This window comes from Macrotis lagotis, chromosome 3 (assembly GCF_037893015.1).
Source record: "Macrotis lagotis isolate mMagLag1 chromosome 3, bilby.v1.9.chrom.fasta, whole genome shotgun sequence".
In the NCBI taxonomy this organism is placed as follows: domain Eukaryota; kingdom Metazoa; phylum Chordata; class Mammalia; order Peramelemorphia; family Peramelidae; genus Macrotis; species Macrotis lagotis.
The window spans coordinates 270,064,235-270,085,420 of record NC_133660.1 but is presented as its reverse complement, the minus strand read 5'-3'; the positions used below and the strand labels follow the sequence as shown (position 1 = coordinate 270,085,420).

Sequence of the window (21,186 nt, the reverse complement as noted above, 5' to 3'; positions counted from 1 at the left end):
TCCTTCCCAAGACCTTTTCTCCAGTTATTAGCTTTCTCTACCCCCTTGAAATTACTTACTATTTAGTCTATGCATACTTGTGGGACTCTCTCCATCCCCTTATTCCCTGCAGCACCTAACAAAGTACCCAGAAAATAGTTGGCACTCAATTATTTGTTGAATAAAATTGAGTTGCAGTCTGGCTTCTGACACCATTACTTGACTGAAACTGGTCTCTTGAGTTCTTAATTGCTAAATGTAATGGCCTCTTCTCAGTGCTTTTCCTTCTTAACCTTGGAGTTGCTTTTGATTCTATTTGCCATGACCTTCTCCTAAAAATCTTCTGCTTGCCTAACACTGTTTTCATTTCATGTTTTCTCCTATTTCTCCTTCTCTATCATTATCCAGGCCCCATCCCTTCACCTTGGGGGCGTCAACGTATACTAAATCTCTCAAAACTATATTCTTGATAAAAAAGACTGATTTCTTTAAAGAGTACTCAACTTCACTTTCCAGTCACCTTATCGCTAAGTAAGAGAATATCTCTCCCTTTTTTAACTACAAACTCGGGAAGATAATGATCAAGATGCTGGAAGACTTACCCTCCCAGGAAGAGACAACAATTCACCAGATAATATTGCTATGATGGTCTTTGAGGAGCTATTTAGGCAACTTAATATTGCATAACCTTCATTATCAGACCACAAAGGAAGCTAATAATTTCCCCTCTCCTTTGTTTTTACATAGAAAGTTCCCCTCTCTCCAGTTTGGGGTGGCCATCTTGGACAATGACCTTGACTTATAGGTTAATGACAAGTCTCAGAGACTTTATGGCTATATTTCTGTCATTTTATTTCAACCATATATTTTCAAAGTTTACAGTTTTAAGGTTTACAGGGATAATGCTGGATGTTATTCTCTCTCTCTGTCTCTGTCTCTATCTGTCTCTGTCTCTCTGTCTTTCTCTGTCTCTGTCTCTATCTCTCTCTATCTCTCTCTGTCTCTCTCTCTCTGTCTCTGTCTGTCTGTCTCTCTCTTTCTCTCTTTCTCTCTCTCTCTCTCTCTCTCTCTCTCTCTCTCTCTCTCTCTCTCTCTCCTCCTCTCTCCATAACTCCCAAACCCCTTCCTTTTTCTTGGTGATGTAGTGGATAGAGTCCTGGGCTTGGATTCAAGAACCAAGTTCAGATCTGACTCACACTTACCAGATTTGTGATCCCAGGCAAGTCTCTTAACTTCTGTGTACCTCAGTTTCTACAACTGTAAAATGGAAATAACAATAGCACCTATCTTGCAGGTTGATGGGAGGATCAAAACAGCTATAAACAGCTTAGCACTTCATGTATTTGGTGCACAATAGGCACTATATAAATATCATCATCATCATCAAAGTCGTTGTCATCCTCATAATTATTGTGTGTCTTCCTTGTTTTCTCTCTCTCTCTTTCTCTCTCTCTCTCTCTGTTTCTGTCTCTATCTCTGTCTCTTATCAGATCTGTTCCCCTGCATCTTCTAGGCAGTTGGCCTTCTCTCTTCTTTCTCTAATCTCTCTTTGTTATTTCATTTCTTTCCATTGATTCAAGTGTTGTTATCTCCGAAAAGGTAACTCAAAGATCTACATTTGCAGCTCTCCTTTTTGCTGAGCTGCCACCTTAATATCTTCCAATAGCTGCTAGATATTTCCAACTGTAGGCAAAGTTGACTGGACTACAGAGTATATGAAGATGAATAATGTGCAATAAATTGGGAAAATAAGGCAGGGTCATGTTGTGAGGAGCTTTGAATGTTAAATAGAAGGTCTGGCCATTACTCACTGATTGTAGAGTATGTCGTTGGGGGAATAATCACGGCAAGCCACTCTAATATCTCTCTGCCAAAAAAACCCAGAAACAAACAAAAGCTCAAATGGGGTCATGAGTGTTGGATATGACTGAAAACAACTTAAAAAGCAATTATCATTGCTAAGACACATGCTTTGACAGCTAGGTGGTCCAGTGGTTAGAAAACTGGACATAGAATCAGGACCACCAAAGTTTGGATCCCACCTTAGACATTTAGTAGCTTTGTGAACCAAAACAAATGACTAAACCACTCTGAGCATCTCTGTTTCCTCATTGCTGAGAAAGAAATAATAATAATGATGATGATGATGATGATGATGATGATGATGATGATAATGATGATGATAAAAGCACCTACCTCACAGGTTATGAGGCTCAAATGTGATAATTAGAGCTTTATAAACCTTAAAGTGTGTTATGATAATTATTATTTGAATTTTTTCCTCAATATTAGTGAAGGCCTGTACTAGGTCTTCTACAATGCTTTGTGATCAAATTCCCATGTAATTCAGTCAACTAAATACATTTCTTGGATAATCCATCTCCCTATCCCTTTATATATTGGCTAGCTCCCTTGTTTGGGAATGTACTCTCTTCACTTAGAATCTCTAGTTCCAAGATTTAGTGCAAGCATTATTTTCTCTATGATCCATGAGCTACTACAATCTTCCCTCATTCCTCCTTATCTTGTATCTATCATATGTATACATACATACATACATATTATATATATATATATATATATATATATATTTCTATAGAGAAAAAGTATCTGCTACTTGAGAGTAGGGGCTATTTAATTTTCTTCTTTATTTCCAATTCTTAGAACAGCGCTTCATGGATTCTGATTGACTAATTAATTGTTTTATTGTGGAAATGGGCCAGGGAGTCAGGAGCTCTTTGATTGATCTCCTAGAAGATGAGTGGTAGATCTAGACCATGAGTGGGGAACCTTTTTTCTGCTAAGGGCCATTTGGATGTTTATAGCATCACTCATAGGCTACATTTGGTCAAACACTTATTTAATGCACCCCTAAAAAGCTTCTAGATTTATTGAATTTCTAGTCCCACCTGTGGGTGCCTTGGCATCACCACACCAATACAGCTCTCAGACTAGGGATTTCCTACCCCTGATCTAGACTCTGTAAATGAGAGGAGTGTAGTAGATTTTATCTAAGGTCCCTTGCAGCTCCTGGGTTCTATGATTATAATCACAGCCAAAGGCAAAATCAATGCATCCTCAGTTACACCAAGCTAGGTCACAGAAGCAGTGAAAGAATGGATGTTATTTATAGTAACTAACAGCAAGTATTCTGAGAAAAAAAAATCTGTTCTAAACATTTGCAGATGTTCTCAGATCAAACTCTATTTTTATGAAGAAATTCTGAATATTCTGCTTAGACATAGGCCTCTCCAGTGGAAAAGGAATTGGTTAACTACTCACCTCCTCCCTTTTCAATTACCTTGTATTTATATTTATATATATGTGTATATATGTATATACATATATATATGAATATATTTATATACATAATTTCCCATGATAGACTATAAGGCAAGGGCTGTATGGGTTTTTTCCTTTGAAACCCCAGTGCTTGGCACTGATTGATTGAAAAAGGAATCACTAAACTAAGCTAAATGGTGATTCTATTTCCCTATTTTGAATCAAATCAAGGTGTAAGATGTTGAAGAGAAATGTATCATGAACCTTTTTTCACATCGACAGCATAAACCAGAAAGAACAGATATGAATAGAAATTCCATCCAAAAATAACTATGGAATATAAAATATTTTGGAGTCTACATATTAAATTACCCACAGGAATGATAGAAATACAATTAAAATGCTCTTTACAGAAGTAAATATAGGCTTAAATAATTGGATCGATGCAAATTGCTCATGTTTGGTTTTTGCTTGTGTAATAAAAATGACAACTCTACTCGAATTTAGTTATTCAGTATGAAACACAGTAAACTACCAAAGGATTACTCTATAGAACTAGGGAAATAATAGTAAAATCCATCTAGAGGAACAAAAAGTTAGAAAGTGGGAAGGAAAGGATCTTAGAAGTATAAGGTCTCAAAGTGTATTATAAAGTAGTCCATTGAGAGACAGATTTGGATATACTGTTTGTAGCATTCTGTCACCAGAAATCACATGCTGGTGCTTGCCCAGAGTTGATGGTTGACTGAATTACCTCACTGATACAGGAGGAAAAGAAACCAATTCAAAGACCAAGAGACTCCTACAGTATCTAGATCTATAACAAAATTCTTATTTCTTATCAAATCAGACTAATGGCATAGAATGGTTCTGGAAAAGGCAAGTGAGAAGGATACCTTGCATAGTATACCCCCTTGTTATAATAAATATAATTGTGCAAGTCATGCCACCATTAATTTGATTGGTATGGTTGTCTTTAAAAATTTAAGGACAGGAGGTGGCTAGGTGGCGCAGTGGATAGAGCACCAGCCCTGGAGTCAGGAGTATCTGAGTCAAATCCAGCCTCAGACACTTAATAATGACCTAGCTGTGTGGCCTTGGGCAAGTCACTTAACCCCACTGCCTTGCAAAAACTAAAAAAAAAAAATTAAGGACAGCTATTATTATTATTATTAAAGTAGTAAACATTAAAACTAGTTAGTACTAGTTAAAAAACAGAGAAAACCATTTAGTGATTTTTAGAAACAAACATAGTATCAGAGTTTCTGATAAACTCCAAGACACCAGTTTCAGGAGTAAGGACTGCATAAAACCTCCAGGAGAAGCTTGAAAGAAATTAGCTAGACCAACATCTTACCCAATATACCACAATTTCCAAATAGATATCACATTATAAACAAATTTGAAGAGATTGGAAATACCTTTCATATTAATGGATAGGGGAATACTTCTTGAATAAACAAGGGATAGATAGATAGCCATAGAAGATTAAATGGGAAATTTAGATTACATAAAATTTAAAACTTTTGTACAAATAAAATCAATTCAATTAAAATCAAAAGGTGCTTAGCTAGAAAGATCATTGGAGCAAGTTTCTGTGATAAAGGTCTTGTATTCAAGATATAGATATACAGGGAATTGATCCAAATATATAATAGAAAAGCTATTTCCCTATTGGAGACAACTATAAATGGTCAAAGGATATGAACAGATGGTCTCAAGTGAAGAAAGTTATCAATAGCTACATAGAGATGTTCCAAATCACTAATAATATAAGAAATGAAAATTAAAACAAGTCTAAGGTTCTACCTCACATTTATCAGATTGGAAGAGATAACATAAAAGGGAAATGATAGTTGTCAGAAAGTATATGGGAAGACAGAAACACTGATACACTGCTGATAGAATTGATGGCATTATTCTGGAAAGCAATTTGGAACTATGTCCTCAAAGTCATTATACTGTACATACTCTTTGACATAGCCATTTTTCCACTAGACACATATCACAAAGAAATCAAATAAATAAGGAAAGAGCAAAATATCCACAGTAGTCCTTTTTTTTTGTTAAAGAATTAGAAATTAAGGAGGTTCACATCCACTAGGGAATGAACAAATTATGCCATATGAATTATGGTATAAAATTGTACCAAAAGAAATTATGAAAGGGAAAAGAGATTCAGAGAAACCTGAAAAGCCTTGTATAAACTGATACAGAAGTTAGAAGTCAGTTTAGAAGTTAATGTAATGACCAATCATGACTTTAGAGGACCAAACATAAAATATGCTTCTCACCCCTTGACAAAGAAGTAGATATAAGAAATAAGATGTCCATTTGGAGTAATTGCTAATACAGGATATGTTTTGCTTGATTATACTAATTTGTTAAAAGAAAAGATTTTATGAAGGTAAAAATGGGGAACAGGAGAAGTTAATGATAACAATGATAAAAAAAAGAAAGAAAAGAGAATCAGCAAAGCAGTTTAAAAAGTGCACAGAAGAGAATGTAATGAAAAGTCAAAAAGATACAGAAAGAGATGAAATAGCTTTTGGAATTAACATACTAAAATTAAGTATATACTTAACCAAACACAACAAGCTTAAACATAGGGGATGTAATCAAAATCCTCACAAATTGGGGTGGCTAGGTGGCACAATGGATAGAGCACTGGCCCTGGAGTCAGAAAGATCTGAGTTCAAATCTAGCCTCAGACAATTAATAATTACTTAGCTGTGTGCCCTTGGGTAAATCACTTAACCCCACTGCCTTGCAAAGAAAAAGAAACTAAAACAAAATCCTCACAAATTGAAGGGATTGTCCTATGGAAGAGGGATTAGGCTTTTTTAAACTTGACTCCTGAGAGCAATGGATTGGATTAGGAAAAAAAAAAACAAATTTCAGCTTGATGCAAGGAAGCCTGTCCTGGAAATATTCAAGAGTGTCTTTTTGCCCCTTGCCTCTGAAACACTGCTTCTTGAGAAGTCCCATGAATAGTAGTCTTCCACTTATAAAAGTGAACCCCCATTTTTAATAAACAGAGAAGTTCAAGATATCTCCTCTTTGACATCCTGATAGTACCATGTGTTGTTCTGTGACTTATATTTTAGGAAGAATGCTGACTAGTTGGAGAGTATCCACAAGAGTTGAATGGTGAAGGAACTAGAAACCATGCCAATCAGTCAACATTTATTATGCTTCTACCATGTACTAGACACAAAAAGAGAGAAAAGGTCTTTGAATTCAACAAGTTTACTTACAGTAAAAAGCCAGATTGAAGGGACTAGAGCTGTTGAGCCTGGGAAAGGAGAAAACTTGGGGGGGGAAGCATATTGTCTTCAACTCTTTGAGAGGTTAGACTTCTGAGGATAGAACTAGGAATAAGGAGTAAAACAGAGTAATGACTAGGAGACAGATTTCAGTCCCACATATGGAAAACCTTCATTCTTTCCAATAATGGAATGGACCACCAAAGAAGATATTTAGTTTCCACTCAGTTCAATTTAACCCCTATTTATTAACACCCTCTCTGAGCCTGCACTGGGTTAGGTGTCAGAGTATAAAGAGAAAGTATCTTCAAGCAGAGGGTAGCTACTTTGCAGGGTTGCTCTAGGAAGGATGCCCTTAGAATGGATTCCTAAGCTCTCATCAGCTCTGAGATTCTATCATGTTCCTACAGGTTTCAGAGATGATCTGCTTCCTTCACTGTCTTAGATCCCCATATATAGACCGGAGAGATATGGCAGTCTAGTTTCTTTACAGTGTGACCTTAGACAATTCACCAGAGACTCAAGCAGCAACTGACCTGACTCTGCTCTGGAGAAAAAGGTGTAGAAAGAAATGTGCCTTCCCATTCAGCTGTTTGCCCATATTGGTTGTGGTTTTGGGTAGGGGCATTTTGCTATGGGGAAAAGTGATCTGAAATCAGAAAGTCTGGATTCTAGTCCTGGTTCTTCTCTTAATCTCTGTATGATCTTTGTAGAATCACTTCATCTCTGGGGGTTGGAGGTGGAGCTGGTCTGTGTCTTTCTCTATAAAATGAGGGTTTGAGAATGAGATCTCTAAGATTCCTTCTGGCTCTAAGATCCTATGAGTCTAAGATCCAGGATTATCCTTAGAAGTCAAGTCTTCTCCAGTGCTTGGGATCAATCATAAACATTTATTGAGCACCTATAATATACTAAAGTCCTGAGTTAAGGGATGAAAAAGAGGCAAATAGAGTTCCTTCTCTGAAGGATCTCACAATTTAATGAGTGTGAGAGTGATGGTGAAGAACATAGTAAACAATCAAACCAATCAAGTAATGAAAGCAACCAATCAAGTAAAAAACTTGTATTTCAGTTCAATATTAAAAAATCCACGGAGCCTGTCCAGCCCAGAGCCCTCCTGAAATTCCCGGATATTTATGGACCTAAGCCAGCAGTGACTGCCCCAGAGGTCATCAACTATGCTGACTACACCTTGAGGACCACGGAGGAGGAACCGGTCCCTGCCAGTACACAGGCCTTGAATGACAGTCGTCTCAAAAGACAAGTCACGGAGGAGCTCTTCATCCTTCCTCAGAATGGTAGGCTCCCTCCCTCCTCCACTGTGTTGGTCATTGGTCTCATCAAATAGCCTTCCTCTGACCTGGCAGCCTGGGACATTCATAGGGGTCAATGGAGCAAAATACATTCTTGGCTTGGATGGGACAGTGGGATTCTCAGATGATCCAAGTTTCAGAGTTCTGGATAAAATGTGTGGGCATTGAGATCCCAAGCATAATTGTCCAGTCACAAGCTGCCCATTCTTCTCTCCATGTTTCCCATTGCCCTCCTGGAAATTGGGCAGTCTCAAGTTGATCATATGGTGAATTGAACTTCATGCTAGGGACTGTGGGATATAGCAGAAGCATGAGAGACATGTTACTCTTACACACTAAGAAGCTTCTTGTCTCCAGTCCATCCTTCATACAACCGCTAAAGTCATTTTCCCTAATTAGGTAAATCTTGTAAAATAGAAAGTCCTTGAGGTATGGATGAGTTTCTCCTTGTGTTTGGGTCTCCTGAACTTAACAGTGATTCTCCTGGCAAAGGATCCCTCCTCTGAGCAGACTCATTCTAAAAATACACTTCTTTAGGCAAAGCAACTCAGTTCCTACTGGGACATTCTTAATCCTAAAGTATTATCTGTGCCATTAAGAGGTTAATTGACTTTCCCAGGGTCATACAGTCAGAATGTATCACAATGGGGCTAGAATCCAGGCCTTTCATACTGAAGCCAATTATCTGTCTCCCTCAGGGATTCTTTGCCTGCATTCCTTGAACTCCTGGGGATTTGGGACCAAGGATGAGAAAAATGCATCCTTGATTTTTCCCAATCTATAACTAAAATTTAATATTTTCCTTCATTATGATTTTTTAAAACTTCCATGATTCTGAGCAGGGGTCCATCAGCCTCATCAAACTGTCAACAACATACAGGACCCACAAAGAGATTAGAACCTCTGATCTACGGCCTTTGACTTTGTATCCAGCAGGCAATTAATACCTGCATTCTAAATTGAATTGAGTTGAGTCCTGGCACTTTCCTGTTCCTTAGTGCCCTCTCCTATTATCTATTAGCTAATATAAAAATTCTTTAATCTGGCCTTCAAAGCCTGCCACAATCCTACTTTCCCAGCCTCACTTGAAAGCATTCCTATGGACACATTCCTTGTTCAAGTCAAGTTAAGCCAATAATCATTTGTCAAATTCCTAGGCAATGGGGATACATGTGTTATTCAGTCATATCTGACTCTTTATGACCCATTTGGAATTATTGGAGTCATGATTCCATTCAGAAATACTAAAGTGATTTTAGTTATTTCCTTCTCCAGCTCTTTTTATAGATAAGGAAACCGAGGCAAACAGGGTGAAGTGACTTGCCCAGGGTCACACAACTAATAAATGTCTGAGTCTGAATTTGAACTCAGGAAGATGAGTCTTCCTGACTCCTGACCAAGTGGTCTATCCACTGCCCCAGCTATTGTCTGTTCCATTATCAATAGCTCGTCTTCAATGTTTGAATGGCACCAGGGCTAGATGACCTCTGAGGGTCTTTCCATTTCTAATATGGGCAATAACAAATCTCCTTTTTGAGTCTACCTGCTCTTATCCTCTGCAGAGATGTTCAACCTCCTTGGTGAGAGAGACAATGATGGGGAAAGTAGGGTACTAAGGATAACCTTGGAGAGAAGTACAATGGGAAGGTCACTAATTCTGGAGATGGAAGAAGAGGGTTCCAATCTCAGTACTAATAGTTATTAGGCACTTGTACCAAGTGATGGAGATACAAAGAAAGACAAGAAGCAGTCCTCTCCCTCAAGTAGTTTACACTCTAATGGAAACAACAACCTGTAAACTACTATATACCAGACAGCATTGGTTAGGGGGTCCCCAAAGTCTCAGTATGGTTTGAAGTTTTAATATTTCAATAAGCTTTAAGATTTAATAGTTTTAAACCATACTGAGACTTTGGGGACACTCTGGATATATGATAAATTGGAATTAACCAACAGAGGGAAAGTATTTGCATTATAGTCAGATTACCTTCTCAGGACTCAGTTTCCTCATCTATAAAAATGAGCTGAAGAAGGAAATGGCAAACGACTCCAAAATATCTGCCAAGAAAAGTCCAAATGGGATCCCAACACATCAGAAATACCTGAAAAAGTCAATAGCCTCATTGAGTTCACCTTATTGTATCTCCAGTTTTGAATTCTCCTGGAGTGGCTTTGTATTCCTGAATAAGACACTCTTGAAGGTCCTCTAGTGTCTGGTATTTGTAAAGTCAACAAGCTGACCCGCTGCCCAAGTTCACCCACCCACCTCCACCAAGGAAAAGCCGTCACTAGACCACGAGTGATTCTGGAGTCTTGAGGTGTGGGAAAGCTAGCTGCAAGCTGCTTGAGGGCATCACCCTTTCCAAGGTGTTGCATTAGTCTCCAGGGCTCTGAGCCACTCAACTGACCCTGGCTTCCTGCTTGAGACTGTCACATCTTTAGAAACTCTAGCAAAACTCAGGTCCTCGCACTCTTAACCTTCCACAGAGTTAAAAATGTTCAGAAAATAAAATGCCAAGGCTAAAATGACTCTTAGAATAGGCAACAAAGAACTCCTGAGAGGCCAGGGATCTTAGCTCCGTAAGGCATAGGATGTTAGAGCTAGGAAGATGGGACAGAGAATATCCTAGCAAGAAGGCTCCTTGGAACCTAGAACCTGGAATGTCAAAGCTAGATGATAGAACATAGAACTTGCTATGTCTGACTTGGGGCAACATAAGACATTTAACTGAGTTTTGAGGTCTTTTAGTCTAACTCACTCATTTTTAGATGAGAAAACAGACTCAGAGAGGGGAAAGTGACTTGGCTGAAGATGCACAGCAGATGAGTGACATTATGCTGACATCAATTTATCAAGTTATGTCCTAAATGCCTACTCTGTAACAGGGCCGGGCTAGACTCTTGATGTTTGTGCACCTCTGTATTATAGGATGTTTTAGGCCAGTTTTGCTGCTAAAGAATTAAGTGGGAGCATAGGGGAAAGATGGAGTAGGGAGAGATGGAATCCCCTGGGGGGAGGGGTTGGAGATGACCCCTGTGCTCCTCCCTCCTACAGGTGTGGTGGAAGATGTCTGTGTGATTGAGACATGGAACCCAGAGAAGGCTGCCAGCTGGAACCAGGCCCCAAAACTTCACTATTCCCTGAGCTATGATCAGCAGAAGGCCCAACTGTCTGTGACGCTCCTGGAAGGTACATGTCTCATCTTTCCTTCTGACTCCACCCTAATTCTTTACCCCAAAGGTTCTTTTCAGATCAAGGCAATGAAGGGAGAGAAGAGGCAATGATTGAGTTCTCAATATTAAAGATCTTAAGACTCAGTGCTGGAAGAGACTTTTAATAACAGACAATTCAAATTTACCTCATTTTTTCCCTTTCGTTTGAAAGATTTTTTTTAATCCTTTGTTTTTACCTTGCCTACATTTCCCAATTTATCCCTTCCCTTTTGACTACCAGATAGCTATCCCTTACAAATAAAGAAGAAGTGGCGGCTAGGTGGTGCAGTGGATAGAGCACCGGCCCTGCAGTCAGGAGTACCTGAGTTCAAATCCAGCCCCAGACACTTAATAATTACCTAACTGTGTGACCTTGGACAAGCCACTTAACCCCATTGCCTTGCAAAAACCTTAAAAAAAACAAATAAAGAAGAAAAAGAAATTATTCAGCAAACCCAACCCATACATCCAATTAAATAATGAATGTATTGGTTGGGTTTGCTGAATTATTTATCTAACCTCAGTTTGAAAACATTTAGTGATTGTTCCAATCCAATCCCTTCTATCTTTTAATAGCTCTAGGTATTGGAAAGTTTTTCTTTATATTTAACTCATCAGCCTCTGCTGTGAGGTGAAAAAGGTTAGAGGGCTTGAATTCAAATTCTACCTCAGACACTTGTAAGCTATGTTCTTAGAACCTCAATTTCCTCCTTTGTACAATGAGATTATTGTATTTGATGTTCTCTTTCAATTCTAAAATTTCTGATTTCTCCTTTGAATTTCTTTCTGATCAGAACTATCTTTGGAATTTTCCCCATAGTTATTTTTGTTAATAATAGGTTAGGCATTCCAGAGGGCACAATGGAAGGGCAGATCAGAGCAGGATGAGTTCTTAAGAGGAAAACACTGAGGTAGATGGGAATTTGGAACCAGAAAATTGTGACAATAGGAATGAGTGTTTACCTAGTAGTCTGCATTTCCAAATCAGTCAAAAAAAAGAACCCTGGGGACAGTGAATTTTCTCATTCTTGCTGTGCTCACCCCGGCTCCACTGAACTTGACCCATTTGCCCTACTCTCTAGTGGCTGCTTGGCCTCTTGCCTTCCTTCTATCTCCAAGGTCTTGATTCTGGTATTATATTACCTGCAAGAGTGTTTAGGTTTAAATCAGTAGGAGTTTGTAAGCATTAGGAAAATATTATGGGTCCCTGATCAGGAGACCACAAGATGGAAGATTAAGGAGGTGATGGCAGTTATCAGGTAAGACTCTGCTTTCTTTGTGTGCCAAACACTAAAAGGGAGGTGCCACCTCTCCAAAGGAGCAGGGTGTTCCCAGGGCTCCTTCCCTCCACCTTAGACAAAGCTGACTGAGTACCAAGGAATACACATGCATCATGATATGCTGCTTGGGTCCTAGATTCTGATTGGTAGAAGAGTGGACCCTAGGACTTTTGTAGATATTTCTATCATCATTTGAAAGCAGTCTGCTAGAAAGGAAACTCTGAGAGATGGGTCATCAGGAGACCCCTGTTTAAATCCCAGTTCTGGTACCTATTATGCATGTGAAATCAAATGGATCCTTTTATTTCTCTGAGTATTGCTTTTTTATTAAAAATAGGAATAAACATACTCATTTTACTTCTATCACTAGGCTCTTATTAAGACTCCAAGTGATACAGAAATCTTTCATATTCTCCACAGTGCCTCCTTCTAACCTTCCTTAGACTTTTTTCTCTCCATTTTCTTTAAGAAAAAGTTACTGATTTTTTTGTTTGTTATATCACATTCGTTTCTGAGTATATCCATCTGCCATTGCCTTACACAGCAAGGCATCTTTTAGAAGAAGAAAAATGAAGCAATTCAGAAAAATAGACAAGATAATTGAGTCTGATGACATCCATAATACTTGAGGTAGTTTCCCATCTGCAAAGAAGAGGGAGAGGTATATTTTCTTACCTCTTCTCCATAGACAGCTAGGTGACACCTAGATAGAGCTCTGGACCTGGAATCAAGCAAACCTGAGTTCTGATGTGGCCTCAGACACCCTGGACAAATCACTTTACCTTTATCTGACTCACTTGGCTGAGAATACAAAGAATGGCAAAAGACATCCCTGCCCTTAGGGAGTTTACAATCTAATGGGATGCTTTAGTGTAGGTTACCTCACGGGATTACGAGATCAAATGATAAAATACCGTGCTTGGTTATGTAATAGATGTTTGTTTCATTCCTTATCCCTCCAGGGGAAAAGCTTAGTCATTATAATCACAGTCTCCTTTTCTTAAAGATTGCTGGTGATTGATGAGTATGTTGAAAGAAGGGACTGACTGTTACTGCTTTTCTTTGTATCACTAGACCCTAGTACAGAGTTGGTGCTCTTTGGTTGTTGACTTGAGTGGTATTATCCTAACTGCTCAATAGGAATCCACTCAAGGGTCCACATGAACCATGAGTTTCACCTTTCAAAGCACTTTCACCTAGATTATCTCACATGTACTGAAAGAAAAATCTGACCAAGGCACCCAGGTCAGTTCAAGAATCCTCAATGACTGCCTCTGGCTTCTAGGATAAATGTGAACTCAGCTTGGCATTTGAAGTCCTTCACTATTTTTGAATTTAGTCCACCTTTCCAGGCTCATTGCATATCACTGCCCTTCTCAGTCATTGACATACCTATCTTCTTTTTCTATGCCTTTTCCCTTGCTTGAAATATGGTCCCAATTCACCATCTTTTTTAAGTCCTTAAATTCCTTCAAGGACCAGCTCATGTACTCACCTATAGTAAACCCCTTAAAAAAAATTCCCTTAGTTGCTAATGGTGTCTCCTTTATTCTCTTTCTCTTTCTTCCTCCTTCTCTTTTTCTTTTTCTTCCTTCCTTCCTCCTCCATCCTCCACCTCCTTTTTCTTTCTTCCTCCTCCTCTTCTTCCTTCCTATCCTCCCCCAACCCCCTCCTCTTCTTTTCTCCTTCTCTATCCCCCTCCAATTATCATCTATATACTTGTTCATATATTATATTCTCAACCATACCCTCCAAAGAGATGTAAGATCCTTGAAGGCAGTTTTTCCTGTTTTGTCAGCAACGGACATCTTTTTAATTAATTAATTAATAATAATAATAGTATTAGGAAGTCATTAGTATATGCTTATTGAATTGGGTGGATTATATTGAATTGGGTCACAATGGATGGGTTGCATCAGATTGGAATGGATAGAATAATAAAATGAAATAGATTAGATTAGCCTGGAATAGAATGGATTATATTGGATTAAATAGGATTGGGTTGGATTGGCTTAATACAATTATTTATAATGATTGTAATGTATCTTCTTTATTTCCATTTATAGTTAGTTATCTTCTCCGGGTCCCATAATTAGATCCTGGTTGCCCAGGTTACCTGACTCCCAGATCAGTAATGTTCTCCTTTTCTAATGTTACTTAGATTCCTTCTCTTCCTTATGTGCCTACTATCTCTTCCCCAGTCAAAACCCAGTTCAGGGAGGGTGAGCTCCCATGTAATGTAATACCAGGGATTTGCTAGAGCCAGTTCCTCTGGTGAGCATCAACAACTCAGAAATGGGCCAATGCCACAAGTCACAGCTTGGTTTATTGTTTATTGATTGTCTAGACTTAAGTGATGGAGAAAAATCTTTAAAAAGGCAAATTGAATGTAAAAGCGTGTTATGGACACATTTAAAAGAATTGTAGATCTGGTTGTTAAGCAATAACCATTCCACCTTTGGATGAGAAGCATGCTTAGGTATGCAGTTATGATGATGGAGCGATTTGGTAAGGAAACATGATGTCTTTCTGGGGATTCGTAGCTGCATTTCTCTCTTGGCTGATCACTCCAGAATAGAGGTCTGGAAACTGTCATTTTGCTAGGAAGGGGGGGGATCAGGAGGTAACATTTTCTTGTCAGCCTGAGAGTGATCAGTCCTGGGTAGTCCCTCCTCTGAGGGCTATGAGTCAATGTAGTCTAGAGCCCAGGAGTCCCATTTTAATCCCCAAGACTATCCTGGTTTCCTTCCTCTAAGTATTGTTCTTTCTCTCCTTAAGCCTCAGTTTCTTCCCCTGTAAAATGAGAAGAGAAATAGAACCTTCCCATTTTCACTCAAATTGGGGGTTGGGGGGAGAGAATGTATCAGAGTGTACTGTATTCTCTGAGAGCCTCCCGTGCCAGGTTCTGGATAAACATAAATTAAAAACCATTAAGAATGTCAGTGATCAGAATACAAAATTACATTAATGAGCTAGCATCCAAATGACTCCCATTACAAATAGTTTTGTGGTAAATATTTTAAATACAGAATAATCTAATTATCATTTTTATAGGATCACAAAAACAACAAGCAATTTGGCCCTGGTGCTGTGATAGCAATAAAATCTTTTGACTGGAAAATCTCTGGAGAAATAGGTCACAGAGATACAATGATGGGATCATAGGATTTAGAGGTAAAAAGAAAATAGATATTAGAATGTCAGAGCTGGGCAGTTCCATAGAACACAGGATGTAAGAGCTGGGAGGGTTCTAAGAACATGGAATATCAGGGTTTGGAGGGGTCTTAGAACATGTCAGAGCTAAAAAGGACCTTCAGGCATAGAATGCAGAATGTTTGATCTGAAAGGGACTTTAGGTTTAGAATACTGGAGTTGGAAGAGATCATAAAGTATAAAACACAAATTGTTAAACGTTGAAGGGACTTTGTAATACAGAACACAATGTATGGGGCTGTGAAGGAACATCATCCAGTACCTAGAATGTTAGAGCTGGAGTAGAACATTAAACATGGAATATTAGCCATAGAAGAAATCATTGAATATGAAATAAGACGGGTAGATTAGAGACTAGAATATGGAATTCCAGACCTAGAAGACACTAAGTTTATGTGACCCCAATTGCTTCATTTTTAAAAATTAAGGGACTAAGGTCTAGAGTCTACCTAGGGAAGGAAAGGGAGGGATAGAAGGGAAGAAGGAAGGGAGAAAGGAAGGGAGGGAGGGAGGGAGGAGGGAAGGGAAGAAGGAAGGAAGGAAGGAAGGAAGGAAGGAAGGAAGGAAGGAAGGAAGGAAGGAAGGAAGGGAGGGAGGGAGGGAGGGAGGGAGGAGAGAAGGAAGGAGGGAACAAAGGGAGGAAAAAACCATCACTCATTAAACATCTACTCAGTTTCAAACTCTGCTGAGCGCTTTATAAATATTATTTCATATGATCATCACAACAACTGTGGGAATCAGGTGCTATTATCACCTCTGTTTTATAGATAAGAAAAATGAGGTAAATTGAGTTTATATGACTTGCCTTGGGTTACACAGCATCTAAGTGTCTGATGTTGCATTTGAATTCAGGTCTTCATCAGGCAAGCTTAATACTCTGTCCATGGTACCACCTAGCTGCTACAGAGAAAACTTCCTGAATCCCAGTGCAGAATTCTTTCCTTCATATAAGAATCATCTCCAATTATTTCAAGAAAACTTTCAGGTTTACCAAATTTTTTCATCTTAATCATCTTACCTTTGGGTCAGGTAGCTTGCACAAAAATTATCACTTTCATTTTTAATTGAGAGAATGGAGGTTCCCAGAGTTGAAGGGACTTGCCTTGGATCATCCAATTAGGAAGGGATGGAGCCAAGACTCAGGTTTGCCAGCTTCAAGTCCAAGGCTCTTGGCCTAATCTCCAAGACTAGACTATCCTGTCCTTAATAGGATTTGCCCACCCTCTTTTAAAAACATTTCTATAGAAGAGGTTTGCTCAGGGTTTGTTTAGGGGTGACTGCAAATGCTGGTACTCAGAACAGCTAGGGTTTTGTCCTGGATTTGCTTTTGACTTTTTTGTGTAACTTTTAGTAAGTCATCCCCCTCTTTGTTTTCCAGACTATTTATTTATTGGGATGAAAAGGATTTGATCTCTGAAGTCTCATTCTGCTCTAATAGTTTTGAGTTCATTGCACATCTTAGTTCTAAAGTGAAATTCTTCCATCAAAGTTGACCTTCCATTTTTTTCCATGTGACCCCCAACAAAGAGGTTTAGAGTCAGAAGACATGAGGTTCAATCTCATTTCTGATCATGATCTTGGATAAATTTCTACCCTTTCAGGACCTCTGTTTTCTCCTTTGTCAAATGAGGAAATTGGGCTGTATGATCTCTAAGTCCCTGCCAATGCTTGACATTCTGTGATTCAAAACAGAGGCCTTCCCTACATTCCCTTGCCAGCTATCACTTTGAGCCTGTGTTTTTATTTTTTATTCCATTTTCCTGTAGCTGTGACAGGGGACCATGATGTGGGCTGTGATTGCTACATTCAAGGAAGTGTGGCAAGTGTCACAAACACTGTTGAGGCACAGACAACCCTGAAGAAGAGGTTGCCCCATACCACCTGGGAGGAGGCCCTGGTTTTCCCCTTGTCTGAGGAAGAGAGACCAGCTGCCAGCCTGACTTTGACCTTGAGAACCTGTGACAGGTTCTCCCGGCACAGTGTGGTGGGAGAGCTCCAATTGCATCTGGATGAAATATCATTGGGGACAGCCCAGTGGGGAGAGTTGAAGACCTCAGCCAAGGTATGTCCATCTCATTCTGCTTTTTGGGGCCTTTTTTTTATTAGGTAAAAGGCAGTTTTTCCTGTCCAGCCTGAAGGACAGCATGAAGGGGAGGAAAAGAATGTGAAATGATCTGGGTCAGAGGCTCAACTCAGTTATTTTCTAGCTGTGTGACCCTAGGCAAATCTCTTCACTTTTTCAAGACTCAGTGTCCCCATCTGACAAGTAAGGATAATAATGCCTCTCTGTCTTTCCCACAAAGTAGTTATAAGTTAACAAGAGATATTAAATGAAATATTTTATAAATATAAATAAATATAGAATGTTATTATTACTTGGTTTATGAGAGAATAGAATCATTATAAAGGTAAAACAGGTGAATATACAAGCATAAAATCCCAGATTTGGAGCTGGAAGAGACCTGAGAGATCCTTCCCACCACAGTTGACCCCATTCACCCCCATTCCACAATCTTGTGCTTTATTTAGAAAATTAGGTCATTTGCCACTACCTGCCACCTCCCCACTTCTCCTCAGCTCACAACTTTGCCTTTCTGCACATCTTATAGATGCCATGATTTTCTCTTTTATGCCTGTCTTTGATGAAGAGGTGGTCTTTTTCCATTCCAAGGCCTATCTCTCTACACGTACTTTTTTGCTGTCATCCTTTAGTAATGTCTGACTCTTTACAAGCCCATTTGAAATTTTCTTAGCAAAGATATTGAGGTACTTTGCCATTCCTTTTCCAACTCATTTTATAGATGAGGAGACTGAGGCAAACAAGGTGAAGTGACCTGCCCAGGGTCTGAAGTCAGGATTTGAACTCAGGAAAATGAGTCTTTCTGTCTTCAGGCCCAGTATTCTATTCACTTTACCACCTTGGTCTCAGTCAATCCTCTATTTTCCAGCAGATTACTCTGATGTTGTATTTTCTTTTTCTAACCTTATTTCTCTCTATATAAAATAGTCCCTTCCTGTTCCTCCCATGTCTCAGTAGACCATCCCTGCTAACCCAAGAAACATTTATTTCTCAGTTAGATTCTTGGAAAAGTTCCATTCACTTAAAACTTCTGCTTCCTTTCCTCTTACTCTCTTAACTTTTTGCAGTTGGATTTCCAAACTCATCACTTCATTTAAAACCAAATCCCAGGAGCCCAGGGATTGCTTCATTTCCTGGCCTCATCCTTCCACTGTTGATCCTACTTCCTACTGGTCTCTCTCTATATGCTCCAACTTCTTTCCTGGTTCTCCTCCTGCCTGTCTAACTGTTCCTTCTTAAAACCTTTTACTGGCTTTTCATCTACATCATACCCCTGAACCACAAGAATCTCTTCTGGGTGCCCATTTCTTCAGTGTTTACACCTCCCCACTATGTGATCTCATCAGCTCCCATGGACTTAATTATTATTTCTTTCCTGATGCCTTCCAGCTCTATCTAAGATCAGAGCTACTGTTTGTACCCTGACTCCAGTCCCGCTACCAACTCTTTCCCCTCTTGGGTATTGCAAGTGTCCCCTCCCCCAAATTAACCTTGTATTTCTATTGTGTATAGTCTGAAAATATTCAATTACTATATACTTTTTCTTCTTATACTGTAAGCTTTGTGAGAGCAGAGATTATTGTATTCTTTGTTCTCAAATACCTAGTACCAAGAATAGCTGCCTAGTACTTAGCAGATTTTAAAGAAATGTTTGTTGATGGGATTAATTGGTTTAGTTCAATCCTCTCATTTTGTAGATAAGAAAAATTGAGACCTTAATTATGGAGATTCAGTGACTTTTTTCTTTTAGGTTTTTGCAAGGCAAATGGAGTTAAGTGGCTTACCCAAGGCCACACAGCTAGATAATTATTAAGTGTCTGAGACTGGATTTGAACTCAGGTACTCCTGACTCCAGTGCTCTATCCACTGCGCCACCTAGCCGCCCCCTTTCAGTGACTTTCTCAAAGTCACACTAGATCTGGAGTCAGGAAGACTCAGGCATTTATTCCTTGCCTCTAGTCTAAACCATTAATTTCTCTGGGTCTGTTTCCTTTTTTGTTTTTCTTAATGAAATGAAAGAGTTGGATTAGATGGCCATGATGCTATAAGACAATGCATGTCGTGAATAGGATTTGAACTCACATAGAACTTACATTGTCATGGTGCTTTTAAGATTTGCAAGAAAAATTTCTCACAACAACCCTATGAGGTGGATAATAGAATTAATATCACCATATTACAATTGGGGAGTCTCCACCAAAGTTTTCCTTTGAGAATTCAACTTCAGGCATGGTAGAGACCTGGGTTCTTCAAGGGCTTCCTGACTGAACACAAGCACTATCAGATCTTTCCAGAGAGGTCTAATATGCGTGAATCAAGGAGGATCTATACCAAATACAATCATGGATCACAGCTGCAGAGATGCTTGAAATATCAAGGTAGAGATAAATAAAATGGAGCGTTGGAGAGTTTGAACAACTTGCTCAGGACCACACAACTTGTTTATGTTTTTTGATTTTAAAAACAATGTTGCTGCTGTTGCTATTGCTATTTCCCCCCTAGCATTGAGTGCCTCTGGACAACTCTGATTCAGTATTGGTTGAATAAATTCCCTAGTCTTTTCTAGGCAAATATGTAGAAGTTCATGAAGTCAAAAAATTATAACTTTTAGAAAGGATGTTATCTAGTCCTCTCTATTATTATATATGAGGAGGCTGAGGCTCAGTTAAATAAGTGTAAACTGAAGTCAGCAAGGACTCACAGGTAGGAGGCATCATAAATAGGATTTGAATGCATGTCCTCTGACTCTAAATGCAATACTTTCTAGCTCTGATGGTTTATGCTCTGAAGTCCCTTCCATCTATGATATTTTATGTTCTCTTCTAATTCTAACTTTCTTCGAACAAATGAAAAAAAAAAATCTTTCCAACCAGCAGTCAATATTTTTATTACCACTTTTATGGAAGATACCTCTCCCAAACAGATGGCTGAGCTTCAGGGGAAAATTGGGCACTTATACATCCCACCCTGCCCATGCTTTGGGCTTTTATAATTCTCTCTTTCCCTTTTAACTATGAATTATTGATCTTAGAAAGTTAATCAGGTTTGGAGGAAGTTGGGACCACAGATTGAATCTTTATCTGAAGCCTGGGAGGTAATAATCTTCTGCACTTGGCTTTTCTGGGCAATCATTGACTGAAGGCCTGGGATGTTGGACCCACATTTTTGTTCATTAAGTTAATAAGCAAGCCATCTCAGGAGATGGAAATGTTCTTTAGTTGTGACTTTGAGACTTTCCTAGTTGCCCTCAGGACTAATTTCTGGCAAGCTTTGGTAGAGGAATTGGCAGAACTGCTGAGGAAATCTAGTACAAATCTCACTAAAGCTTTGGGGTGGGAAGAAATGTGAAAATATGATGGGGAAATGAGGCATTGAAAGGTTTGGGTACAGGTCTCAGAACTAGAATAATTTCCTAACTGTCCTTCATTTCATACCTGATCCAGTCTTTCCCTCACCCATCTTATGTCAGGGAAGATAGCTCTAACATTTTCAATAGGTTCTCTTTAAAGACACTTCTACTTTTGACCTTCTATGTTTCCTATTCCAAAATTGTCTCTGGT

The 21,186-nt window shown here is 39.0% G+C and overlaps 1 protein-coding gene across 3 annotated transcripts in view; it reads left to right on the top strand.

The window, feature by feature from the left end:
• The window catches only part of SYT13 (synaptotagmin 13), a 128,478-nt gene that overhangs the window by 85,759 nt on the left and 21,533 nt on the right, over positions 1-21,186 (top strand). For all 3 annotated transcript variants that reach the window (XM_074230523.1, XM_074230522.1, XM_074230521.1), the window contains 3 exons: positions 7,600-7,825; positions 10,896-11,030; positions 17,313-17,608. In XM_074230523.1, the coding sequence (XP_074086624.1) occupies positions 7,600-7,825; positions 10,896-11,030; positions 17,313-17,608 (657 nt within the window). The remainder of the gene's footprint in view (positions 1-7,599; positions 7,826-10,895; positions 11,031-17,312; positions 17,609-21,186) is intronic.